We start from the raw sequence: 13,764 nt of genomic DNA, 5'->3' as shown, positions 1-13,764 counted from the left end.
TTTTCTCTAATAAACCTATTCCTAGTTCATGTGCATCCTGGAGGACCAAGAGCCCCAAGATACTGATCCAACTGAACAAGCCTCAGAACCAGATATTCAGATCCTATCAGCAAGTGACAGCCCTCTACCATCCATGTGGCTCCCCATCCAGCAACATCTGAAGCCACATGATTCACGGAGTCTATTTAAACACCTGATGAAACCCCAAGATTCTAACTTCAATAACTCCTCAGAACTATTTCCATGTAGTTGATTGTATATATGGTCAGTTCAACACTATATGATACAAATTCCAAGAAATGTATAAATTACTAGAAACCAGCTGACCCCTTTAGCTCTCCAGCTGGCATGTAACGAACACAGCTCCAGGTGCATATATTTCAAATACATGTGTGGACTGACTGGGGCATAAACTATGGCAGGGCATAGAGTTCACCTTGCCCTTTAGAACTGAAGCTTGAAAGGTACCTCCTCAGTTAACAAAGTGCTCACGATTACACATTTAGAAGAAAATATCTTAAAAGCATTTTACCTGTCTGTTGTTTTGCATATACCCCCCCACCTTTTTCTTCACAGAGGTAAACATCCTTAGATGCCACAAGGTACACTGGTATTAAACACCAGACTAAATCCACCAGGAAACCTGGCATTGGGTCGTGGCTCAGCTGCTGATTTTCTTAGTGGCCTTCTGCAAGTCATTTCCCCTCAGTATCCTTATTCATAAAGTGGGGAGAATAATACATGCTTTATGTTAACCTTACAACATTGTTGGGTTCTCAAGTGAGACACTAGATGTGGTACTTAGAAAAAGAATTCCATCATTTTTTAGGTCATTCCAAGTTTCCACATAAGGCTACTGGCTGAGTCAAAGTTAGAACATATACAAAGACATGTCAGAGACATATACAAGAGAGACAAAGGCAATGACTACAAATACCACTAACTAAATCTGGCCTAATCTTGACCAACATCTGAGATAGTGAATCTTAAAACCAAAAGTCAGCTGTCCATCAAATTGTCCAAAAATTCTTAGAAATTCTTAGAAATAAAAGAATCACCACTTTGTGTTTTCATTAAATGGACCCCAAACTCTTAAAACTTTCTCACAAGGCTCCAGCATCCTTAGCCAACATATACACTCATTTGATCCTTCTTCTTCTTTTTTTTTTTAAAATAGATTTATTTATTTTTGGCTGCATCGGGTGTTCGTTGCTATGCGCAGGCATTCTCTAGTCATGGCAAGCAGGGGCTACTCTTTGTTGTAGTGCCGGCTTCTCATTGCAGTGGCTTCTCTTGCTGCGGAGCACGGGCTCTAGGTGCATGGGCTTCAGTAGTTGTGGCACGCAGACTCAGTAGTTGTGGCTCGCAGGCTCCAGAGCACAGGCTCAAGTAGTTGTGATGCATGGGTTTAGTTGCTCCGCGGCATGTGGGATCTTCCCGGATCAGGGCTTGAACCCGTGTCCCCTGCATTGGCAGGTGGATTCTTAACCACTGCGCCACCAGGGAAGCCTCTGAGCCTTCTTTTTATAAAAGCAAACCTCACCATGGGAAAATAGTGACTTTTAACTTGGAATCAGTGTAATTCGTTAGCACTAACAGCTTTTCTTTGAGCGACTTGATCAGGTGTTCAGAGCACATAATACGCCTAGAAGAAGCAGTTCCTCCTGGCATGAATAGTAAGCACCCAATAAATATAAAAAGAGATCAGCTGAGCAAAGCTGCATCAATGAATCAGAAGAAACAAGCTTAATGATGTCCACATGATACTATGTTTCTCTGTGAAAGTCTAGTGCTATGGACTAACATGAACTAAGCTCCTTAGATTTTGTAGTTAATGATTAGAGCTAGAAGGATCTAGCTGGTTATGGCATCAAAATTAAACATCTGCAACCCAACTCATATACCTGTGTCATAAGAAATACTACATTAAGGAGCCTTATTGTATTAATGTCATAATCCATGTAGAATAATTTTAACATTTAAAAGATAATTTAAAGAAAATAAAAAATTAAAATATATCATTTTTTTCTATCACTGAAAACTATCATTGAGATTTAAAAATTTACAAATCATTTAAATCCCAAGTAGAAATTTTGTTATGATGTGCTTTCAAAAGAATGTTTATTGTTGTACATTTTTGCTCAAGTGTATGGCATCAAATGCACATCAGCGACACCCGCCCCTTCCCCACGAGTCTTGCCCTGCACGCTTGCTGCAGGGACAGGAACAAATGCTAGAAGGCACTTGCCCATGCAGTGCTGTGCCCACTGTCCTCCTCATAGCAAATTCTAAAGGAACAGCCATTATGAGTTAAAGGGCACAGGTGCTTTGCTTCAACTACCTTTGAAGGTCAAAAAGGACTTTGGATAGGCCAATCCTTCTTTTTAGCATAACCACATTCTTTCTGCAAGGAAAATGATCTTAAAAAACTACTCTCATAGGAATTCACCGTCGATGCCTCGCTTATAAACAAGTATATAATCATGTTTTTCAAAAGGCCAACTAGTGTATGCTGTTTTTTAAACACTTACAAATGCTAACGACACCTGCTGGTAGAAAATATGATTTTAGTTAACTGCTGATGGAGAAGTGAGGCCTACAAGGGCTGGCTGTCTTTTGAACTGGTAACGAAACAGAAAACGAGCCCCCAAATCACTTGTTTCTTTTTCCAACTCTGCCTATCGCCATTATCAGGAATCGAAAGGCCAAATTAATGAAGCTAGGAGATGTACTGGACTGGACCCCTCTGATTCGAGGAGTATAGAGCAAAAGAGATATTCCTACTCTGATTTAAACACTAGGGAAAACAAATCCTAAATAGTGATACCTGAAAAATATTTACCAACTATTTTGGAAACTGTTCCTCTCCCACCCTTACTCTCACACCAGAACCTCCCCATGAAAGCAAAGTAAGTCACATTTTAAAATCTGGATTCAGCTACCATGAAGAAAATTGATATCTGACATCTGGTGATACATTTTTCTTACCACATTTGTGATATACAGATATATTTATGTTCTAAGAACAAGAATAAGAAAAGATTAAGCAGATGGGTTTTATACCTAAGCCTTTAGCCAAACTACACAAAAATACAGGACTAAGTGACAGCAAGAAGGGACTAGTTAGAGTCCAGAGCTATTCTCAGTATTCTTTTCTTTGACCCAATTCAATTTATTCATTAAGCTAGGTTATGCTTCGTTTCCTTCCAAAAGGAGTCTGAGGGGACACTAGCTTCACTGCTCCCACATTCATTAAATTATGAAGTTCCCACTGAAAAATCATATATCCATTCCAAGCCTGAACAACCTGAATTCTATGCAGGTACTGTCCTGTCAAAACTTAAATAAGAGTCCAAACACCACTAAGGCCATCACACTTCCACAGCCACTGGGAACAAAAACGCTTTGTGAAAATACACAACTGAATTGAGGTGTTGGATGGGGATGGGGGTGAGAAGTTAGTTTGCACTCAACTTACAGAAAGCTGATTACAACCTGAGACTGTCTGGAGTCCTGTCAGCTTGGAGCAGCTCTTGTTAGAGGCAATGAATCTTTGATGCTGTCCTCCCGAATATACATAATTCAGTGAACCAAGAGCACATAGCTGAGCAGACCCAAGGGTGGCAGGTGGGTGGACCCCCAAGAGTACTGTGACAAGGCCGGATGCACACTTGCCTCCAGACTTTCTTGGTCGTGGTGGGGGAGAGAGGAGATCTCCCAGATACACACCAGCGGAAATGATGACCTGGGTCCTGTGGGTTCCACTACAGCTTAGCCACAGCAAAGGTGCAGTCTGACGAAAGCAACCGTATTCCCCAAGATCCTCAACGAAAGAGAGGGACGCTTTCTCCTCCACCTGAACCCAACCTTTAAGGCCAGTGAGCTCTTTGCCAGAGATATAACACACAGGAGGAAAAGGCAGACTAAACACAAGCCAGGAGGATTCCCTCACATTACTCTCAAGGCACAGGAAAGTTACCAGAAAATGTTTTCAATGTTCCAAGAGGGCTTCCCACTGCCCGGAGGAGTTTAATTCATTTTAAGAATCCATGTGGGAGACACTCATATTACTCATTCAGCTCCCAGACACCCAACTGAATGACACCCACCGGCCACAGATGCCAAGCAGAGGTGCGGTGACCCGTCTTTGCTGCCAAACAGCTGCAAGTCCAAGCCTGACAGATGAGATGTCCTGAGGGGTCCACAAGAATGTCCCCCTGCCTGGTCAACCTCTGCAAGAGGAAACCTGTGCTTAAAGGGTAACTTTTCCCTGGACTTCCATGGTGGCACAGTGGTTAAGAATCCTCCTGCCAACGCAGGGGATAGGGATTTGAGTCCTGGTCCAGGAAGATCCCACATGCTTCGAAGCAGCTAAGCCTGTGCACCACAACTACTGAGCCTGCACTCTGGAGTCTGCGATCCACAACTACCGAACCCGCGTGCCACAACTACTGAGGCCCGCGCGCCTAGAGCCTGAGCTCCCCAACAAGAGAAGCCACTGCAATGAGAAGCCTGCATACCGGAAGGAAGAGCAGTCCCTGCTCGCCTCAACTACAGAAAGACCACTCGCAGCAACAAAGACCCAATGCAGCCAAAAATAAAATAAATAAAATAAGTAAATTTATTTTTTAAAAAAAAGGGTAGCTTTTCCCTGACGACCAAGCCCATTGATGCAGTAAGTCCCTCTTCGGAGTGGATCGACAGTCTGAGAGCCCTGCAGGACGCAAAAGAGAGGCAGGGGCAAAGAGGCTGCTGCCCTCAGGCTGGGAGGAAGAGAGATGGGGACAGAGGAGGTGGCGCTCTCTTGATCCATAGAGGGGGTGGAAGGGAGGCAGAGAGACAGAGACAGAGTTAGAGATGGAGACAGGGAGACAGAGAGACAGAAAGAGTGTATGAGAGATGGAGAGAGAGGAAGAGGAATGCACAGAGTGAGAGATGGAAACAGAGAGACAGTGACACAGGGAGGGAGCAGAGAGAGTAAGAGACGGAGAGAAAGACGGACCCGGAAAGGTCCAGGTGGAGGCCCTACCTCGGAGTCCTTGGCTGGACTGCTGGCCGGGGGTACTTCCAAGCTGCAGTTCGCTCTCTTGACCGTGAGGTAGAAGGGGTAATCCTTGGCTACCATGGCAGCTGCCGGGCCTGCCCGTTGGGATGTCACCGCTGACCCGATGCGACCACAAAACTCCCAGGCGAAAGGGGGTCCCAGCTCCACGGTGCCGGGCGGCTGCAGCGGCTACACGGAGACTGACAGCCGGCTTCTAGCCTAGCTCGGCCTGACTCTGACGCTCCGGCTAAAAGGGGGCGGGGCTTAGACCGAGCCCGCCCGTCTAGGCTGGGGGAGTGGGCGGGGCCCTGCAGGGAGCTCCAGGGAGCTCCCAGGTGCCGCCTCGCTGAAGCCCCCTCCCGAGCCGCGGCGGTATACGGCGGCTGGACCCTTCCTCCCGCGGGCCCTCGGCTCGGGGCCACCCAGCCCAGTGGCAGCTCCAGTTGGGCTCCGCGGCACACTTGGGGTGGAAGAGGCGGCGGGTAGAACGGAGCTTCGGGCGAAGCCGGGCGGAGGCAAGCGTCCTTGAGGGAAAGTAAGAGTTTTAAAAACCCACATGAAGAAGCAGTATTCTGTCTTGCCTTATTCCTAGCCAGTCTCTCCCCATACATTTTTTTTAAAACCATGGCTCACGGGCCCAGCCGCTCACGCATGCGGGATCCTCGCGGGCCGGGGCACGAACCCGCGTCCCCTGCATCGGCAGGCGGACTCTCAACCACTGCGCCACCAGGGAAGCGCTTCTACACCCATTTTTAAGTATGAAGAGGCTGCCTGCCACTTAGAAGAGGAATCTGACAGGGGTTGTCAAGATAAAGCTGTGCAGTGATGAGCCGGCACTACCACGCCTTACTGCAGAAACACATTGCAAATGCCCAATAGGCAATTATAAGATCATTCATTCCCCGCAGCCCTGTCTGGAACAGTAAAAAACAAACCCAAATTGGAAACAACTGTAATATCCACCAACGGGGAGTGCTTAGGTAAATTCTTATCACTATGGAACACCACGCAGCTGCAGTCAAAAAGAAGATGGGTCTGTGGGTGTGGCATGGAAAGATTTCAAATGTATTAGGTTCAGTTAAAAAATAATTGCAGAGTAAGCACAGTATAATACCATTTGTGTTAAAAAAAAATCACATCTACAAATGGATACCATAGGGCTTCCCTGGTGGTGCAGTGGTTAAGAATCCGCCTGCCAATGCAGGAGACATGGGTTCGAGTCCTGGTCCGGGAAGATCCCACATGCCGCAGAGCAACTAAGCCCGTGCACCACAACTACTGAGCCTGCACTCTAGAGCCCGTGAGCCACAACTACTGAGCCCGCGTGCCACAACTATGGAAGCCTGTGCACCTGCGGCCCATGCTCCACACAAGAGAAGCCACCGCAATGAGAAGCCTGCGCACCGCAACGAAGAGTAGCCCCCGCTCGCCGCAACTAGAGAAAAGTCTGCGTGCAGCAAAGAAAACCCAATGCAGCCATAAATAAATAAATAAATATTTTTAAAAAAGAATACCATATATTTTCCCGTTTGTGTTAAGAAAAAACCCATATCTACAAATTTCTCTATATTTTCTATAGAGAAATGTAGGTAAATACCATTAGAAAACCATCTGGAAGGATCCACAGCAAGTTTTTGCAGGGCTGAAAGGAGGCAATCAGTTCCAAGGGAATTAAAAGTAGTGGACAGGGCTTCCCTGGTGGCGCAGTGGTTGAGAGTCCGCCTGCCGATGCAGGGGACACGGGTTCGTGCCCCGGTCCGGGAAGATTCCACATGCCGCGGACCGGCTGGGCCCGTGAGCCATGGCCACTGAGCCTGCGCGTCCAGAGCCTGTGCTCCGCAACGGGAGAGGCCACAACAGTGAAAGGCCCGTGTACCGCAAAAAAAAAAAAAAAAAAAAAAAAAAAAAAAAAAGTAGTGGACAAAGGAGCCTTCATATTATAGCTAATATGTTCTTAAATATTTTACATGAAAAACATATCCATGTGTTGGGAAATTAGAAATTAATTTTTAAAATATTAAAATGAGCATTATCTCAAAAGTTATTTTGTAGACTGCAGTGTTGAATTTTTTCCCCCTCCTGTCAAAGTCATGGCCACAGCAGGTGGGGGTCTAGGGAGATGATGTCTTTCCTTTTGACTTCTTAGGTATGTAGGAGGTAGTGGGAATGGAAATATCTAGTCTCTGTTTCAGTGCTCTCTGCTCCAGCCGAGGCCAGAATCCAGCAGTTCCTACTTTCCAGGCAGGAAACCTCATGATATACAGCCCTTTCATCCCTGCCTTGAGGATGAAAACCCACACGCTGGCACTAAATTCGCCGGCTTTCCTGCCCAGCTAGTGTGGACAAACTGCCTTCAGAAGCAGAGAGAATCTGGTCCAGTTCTGCCAGCCTCACTCTTGTCAACCATGTAAAGGAAGCTCCTGAATGAGTGAGTTCCAGCTGGCACTGAAGACAGCACCTGAATTTTTTTCCTCAAATATACACCCTAAAGCAGTGGGAAGGAAGTAGCTGAAAAAGAGGTTTGGGGTGGGAAAGAGTGGCTCAGGACCACTTGTTTTTTTCCTGCCTGTATTCCTGAACACAACTTTGTCCTTTTAGCCTGAACTGTGCTGATGGAGAGCTTACACAGATGCTCACTGCGAGTCTGGCCAAGCTTGCGGTGGGGAGTGAGGGGAATCCCACCTCCAAGGGCAACCAACCAAAGCAGCCCCTGATTAACTTTGCCACCAAAGGCCTCACACAGGGCTCCTCTGGCTGCCAAGGATTTGAGCTGAAGCACCTGGAGCTTGCCCCTCATTCCCTGCCTCCGCCCGCTCCTTGGGCCCCCACAGGCCCACCACCCCAATTAGGCGGCTCTGGCCAGTAACAGTCCCTTCGTGGATGGGCTTTGATCCCTGTTGGAGCTCACTCGGCCTTGACCTCCAGTTGGGAAGTGTACATCCAGCACTTGGTGAAGAAGAGAGTGACCCTGGTAAACTATGCCAGCCCTGGGACTAGGCTACTCACTGCAGGATTCTCCGGACCAAGCACGAAGTCTGGCATATGTAAGTCCAGTGTAGTAATAAATAAACCCTATGGAAGAGAGGGAACTTTAACCTCAAGTACAAATATCGTAGAGCAAAGAAGAGTCATATCGGTTGATGAAAAGGCTGCCATATCCACTTGCTCTTAAACATTTTTTTGCCCCTCTTCAAAAGACGGAACCATAAAAATCAGTCAATATACATGGCACAACATATGTGCAGCAAACTTGTGTCTTTCCCAGTATGTATGCTAGGCAGAGAGAGACGAAGAGGAAGAGGAGAGAGATTGCTAATGGCCAGTAACAACTTAAATTGTGCTGGGGAAAAAAAAAAAAGCATAAGCCCCAAATGAGTGCAAAAGGGAAGATGGGAATCTGGAGTTCCTTTGGGTGGTCTGATGCTTCCAAGCCTCTCATAGCTTGAATGTCTCACCACGGTGAATAAGATTCTGATATTTAAAGACATATATTTTTCATACAATAAGGCCTGTAAACTGAAACCTGCAATTTTGGGTATACACAAGCCATGTATGTGGTCCTTGAGACATTTAAAGGATTTTCAAGGATATTTTTGACTCCATGCAATTTCTACTTTCAGAACCTCCCTTGTGTGTGATGTGCTACTCCAACATTAGCAGATTTGGGCAATCTGCATAGGATTCCAACCAGGGGTGTCTATGGTCAAAGACTTGGTCAGAAAGCAGGCTGCTTGCCACTATGGAGAACAGTATGGAGGTTCCTTAAAAAACTACAAATAGAACTACCATATGACCCAGCAATCCCACTACTCGGCATATACCCTGAGAAAACCATAATTCAAAAAGAGTCATGTACCAAAATGTTCATTGCAGCTCTGTTTACAATAGCCCGGAGATGGAAACAACCTAAGTGTCCATCATTGGATGAATGGATAAAGAAGATGTGGCACATATATACAATGGAATATTACTCAGCCATAAAAAGAAACGAAATTGAGCTATTTGTAATGAGGTGGATAGACCTAGAGTCTGTCATACAGAGTGAAGTCAGAAAGAGAAAGACAAATACCATATGCTAACACATATATATGGAATTTAAGAAAAAAAAATGTCATGAAGAACCTAGGGGTAAGACAGGAATAAAGACACAGACCTACTGGAGAACGGACTTGAGGATATGGGGAGGGGGAAGGGTGAGCTGTGACAGGGCGAGAGAGAGGCATGGACATTTATACATTAACAAACGTAAGGTAGATAGCTAGTGGGAAGCAGCCACATGGCACAGGGATATTGACTGGGTGCTTTGTGACCGCCTGGAGGGGTGGGATAGGGAGGGTGGGAGGGAGGGAGACACAAGAGGGAAGAGATATGGGAACATATTTATATGTATAACTGATTCACTTTGTTATAAAGCAGAAACTAACACACCATTGTAAAGCAATTATACCCCAATAAAGATGTTAAAAAAAAAAAAGAAAGCAGGCTGCTCTACAGGAGGGCTCCCAAGCACAGCCCTGAAGCTGGTATCAGAGTGGAGAGAAGTTAGTCCAACTCTGCAATGCTGCCGAGCTGAGCAGCCCCAGGAGCCCAGCATTCCCCATCCTGCCTGTGTGTGTGTTTATGGGCTTAAGAACAACACTGCCCTAACAGTCAGCTTCACTCAAAGCAATGGCACAAAGTGCCTTTCAGAACTCGCCTTCGGCACAACTCGTTATGATCCTATAAAACGCTTCAGAGCCGGGCAGTGTTTCTCGCTAGCCAGAAGCCTGGAGACTGGAATAAAGAAGCCTGTTCTGCATTTCCAGGAACAGTGCCAAGAGCAGAGCCTGTGTTCTCGCCTGGGCTGAGCGGGGCTCATTTGTGCTGCTGATGGAGTGGTGGGCTTCCACCCACAAGCCTAGCTGGGGCTGTTAGCTCGTTTTAGACAGACTGCCAGGCACGACTGGGAGACCATCCAATCCCACCGCCATGGCTGTGAGCAGAACAGGCCCAGCATGAGGCTAAAACTTCAGAAATCAAAGTGGTTGTGACAGTCTTCTCAGCCAACGGGACAATGCTTTGTTCTGACAGCAATATACTTAGTATCTCCACTCATTCCTGAATCTCTCTGCCAGAAAGGTGTGTGAGGTGCACCTGCTCGAGAAATATGGTTGAGTTTAAAATATGGCCTTTCACCTGTAACCTCTGCTGTGAGGTATGTATTTGCAGAAGGAGTGCAAGTGACAGTAGTTGATGCCCTAAAGCCTAGACTTCAAACACAATGCACCTCCATCTGCTTCCCTGGCATCTGGAGCTATCTTGTCTACCCCTGCTAATCTGACATGGTCGTGTAGGTACATGTTGGACATGTGTGTACTAACCCCCCTCCCCTCCCCTTCTATTTAGGTGACATTCCCAGCTAATGACCAAGCTCCCTTTCCTCTCTGCAACTTCAATCTTGATGGGAGAGGGGAGTTAAAAGCCTGAAGAAGTTCTGGCAGTGAATTCTGAGAGATCAGGACTGTGGTTTACTGCCAGACAGGTAAAAATGGCACAAATAAAGCACTGACAATACCTAAAATCATCTAAAACTCTCCCTCTGCCTGGGGAGATGTCCACTGGCTCCAGGTTAGATTTATGAAAATATATACCTGGATCTTCTAAAGCTGGAAGACTTCATTCTTGCCTTCTCTTATAGATCTCATTTTCTGAAACAAGTCTGAAAAACCAGTTAGGTGATAGCATCTCTTTCTCCCAGTATTGAGCTAATCCTGTGACTTATTAGCTATAATCCAAAAACAATCAAGATTTTATGTTTAAATACAAAGAATGATATGTGTCATGCCCTGATATACCACAGACAGGTACAATCATTATAGCAGTGATTCCCAACTGGGGGCGATTTTGTCCCCTAGGTGACATTTGGCAATGTCTAGACATTTCTGATTGTCACCGGGGGACGGTGCTAGTGGCATCTAACAGGTAGAGGGCCAGGATCCTGGTAAACATCCTATAATGCACAGGACAGCCCCCCACACCAAAGAATTAACAGGTCCAAAATGCTTATAATGCCACAGTTGAGAAACCATGCATTAAAGGGTAGAGCTGAAATATGGCATCAGAGCCAGGACAATCTGTTGGTTTTGACCTCAAGAATATTTTCGCTTTAGACCTTGATCACTGATTGATGTCAAATGTCAGTTTAGGCAGAGTGGAGCAACGAAAAAAATGCTTGAGTGCCAAGAAGCCTCAGAATACTGACATGCCTAAAATCTTTCCTTCATGCCCATACCTGACCCTTAACTGAATAACAGATTTCATAAAGCATGAAAGGACAAGAGAATAAAGAAGAACATGGGAGTAAGTGGGGAGGGGGACAGAATATCATCTTAAATTGTTTCAGATATGAAAACGTACCTCAAAAGGCCAGTGAAAATGAAAGTTGCAATGACAGATAATACTTTAAGAAGAACTTGGGGAGGGGGAAGAAATGTTTCAAAGCTTGGTTTATCCCAGGACAAACTTTACCACCATATTTAATTGTTTTGGGGGGCAGAAATGCAAACTCAGTGATGAAATAAAACCCCCAAAGTGTACAGTTTACTGTGTTTTTGATACATAGCATAGCCTGTGCAATCAGAAACCTGTCTTCACTGAAGATTTTGCAATAAGAATCCTGACTTTCTCCAATTTGAGCTGATTACTATCAGCAGGCTTGCTTTGCTTACAGAATTTGAGCCAACCTTTAGAACCTTCTGTACACTTTGAACTTTATGGGGAGTCTGCATTTGTTTGAGAGTATTTCATATTTTTGGACCAAAAATTTAATAAATTTGTTATACTCTGAAACTATTTATTCCCTTCAGACTATAGCTAATGTATGCATCATGTAGGGTTTTTATACTAACCACTGCATGGAGAAACTGGAATCTAAAATGTGTAAAATTAGCTTTGGATAGTGGAGGTGTTTTCTCTTCCATCAACTACAAACTCAGCAATCAAAGTGCCATATTTCATCAAACCTAAGATGCCAAAGACTGTAATATGTGCTATTATTTTTATGTACAACCAAGAAAGAAAAAAATGTTGCCAATTAAGTTATAACACGTGATCAATTGTAAGATACATCCCAATTCCAGAGACGTTAAAATGTGGGGGAAATGTGCATAACAATGAAAAATATAGCACTATTCATATCTTCTGGCCAGGATTTGAAAACCTACACATTTATAGAAATATGAGTTGTGTGAATTTAGGGACAATAATTCCAGAGACCACCTGCAGTGAAATCAACTGAGAAGCTTATCAAATCCACATCACTGGGCCCCACTTTGGGTCTGCTGATTTGGAATCTTCAGCAGCGGACTCCAGAAATTTGTATTTTTGATAAACACCCTCAAAGCACATTGTTTGAGTAGTAAAGTGTGAGAATTATCAGCAAGCCCAATAATGAACCTGGGCCCCCGCCCTTGCAGAGACACTGGAACCCCAGATCCTCAGGCCAGAGGTGTCCAGGGGTAATTAGCCCATTGGTTGTAGCCTCACAATCCAGAATAGGCACAGAGAGCTGCTTATTTGTTCAGGCAGTACTAAGGAAGTATTAGTGCTGGACAGCCTGCTAAAAGCATATGGGTGCATCAGGGATACAATGAAAAATAATTCAAGTCCACATTCCCAGTAAACTACCAACTAAGCCACCCACAAGGAGATGTGTTCTGGCTCTTGGGACTTTGATTTACAATCTGGTATCCAAAGTTCCAATTAAAAACATGCTTATCTTCATAGCCAGGGGGCATGACTGCATTTAAGTTTCTAAAAAATTAGCTCCAGCAGTAGAGAATGGGAGGAGGGCGGTTGGCTTGAGATGTTTACTTGAAAAATACCTGGGGCTTTGGTGGGGGTGGGGAGGGGAGGGTGGTGTGAGCAGAAGACCTTAATTACAGAACGAGTTCAACCAGCACAAACAGACTCTGGGACTCCTGGCAAGCCTCTGTCTCACTCATCTGGTGGGAGCGAAGTCGGCTGGTGTGTGGTAGAGCGCAGCCAATTAGCTGAAAGTGTTCCTTGTGCCGTGGGCATCCCATAATACTACAGGGGGGTGGAGGGTGTTGGTTAAGTGAGCCGAGTTACAGGAGCTTCTGCTGTGTCTGAATTTTTCCATCTCACATCCAAAACCAAGCTCAGCAAACACAGGTCTCAGATGCCTGCAATTCTGACTGAACCAAAAGCCTTGGCAACGGAAGGCTGAAGAAAAGCACCAGCCTCTAGTTCACCGACGTTTATTCCTGTACGATCATTTAATTCTTTGGCATGACAAGAACCATCAACCAGATGGCTTCCTGGCTAATTCCTCTCCTCCAAGACTGTCCTCAATCCGCAGGCAAGGGCAACCCTTACTTTGTACCCACACAGTGCGGAGTACCTGTTTTTCACTAATAATACTCACCCCGCTCATAATGACTGACTCAGTGTGTCTCCACCTACAAGGGCACAGGGACCATAACTATCTCAATCACCACAATGGCTCCAGCTCCTTCTATCATGCTGGCACATGGTAGAAGGATCCATATTTGTTGAAATAAAAGTCATATTGAAATGGCACTAATCAAAGATCATGTCATAGAGGAGGTAAATTCAGAGAATTTTTGCAACGAGGAACATCATCTATTTAAAGTTTCTGAGATGGGACCAAGAAAGTAAATGCAGAATACCACAGTGGGCTGTTAAAAGAAATCTTGAAA

At 45.2% G+C, this 13,764-nt stretch overlaps 1 protein-coding gene across 1 annotated transcript in view; it reads right to left on the bottom strand.

The window, feature by feature from the left end:
* Positions 1-5,257, bottom strand: part of ARHGEF3 (Rho guanine nucleotide exchange factor 3) — a 66,059-nt gene extending 60,802 nt beyond the window's left edge. The window contains exon 1 of the mRNA XM_065884887.1: positions 5,030-5,257. Coding sequence (XP_065740959.1) covers positions 5,030-5,125 — 96 coding nt within the window. The 5' untranslated portion in view covers positions 5,126-5,257. The remainder of the gene's footprint in view (positions 1-5,029) is intronic.
* Positions 5,258-13,764: the final 8,507 nt, after the last annotated feature.

This window comes from Phocoena phocoena, chromosome 10 (genome assembly GCF_963924675.1).
Source record: "Phocoena phocoena chromosome 10, mPhoPho1.1, whole genome shotgun sequence".
Lineage (NCBI taxonomy): Eukaryota > Metazoa > Chordata > Mammalia > Artiodactyla > Phocoenidae > Phocoena > Phocoena phocoena.
Note: the sequence above shows the minus strand (reverse complement) of the source record. Positions and strands in the feature narration are given on the sequence as shown.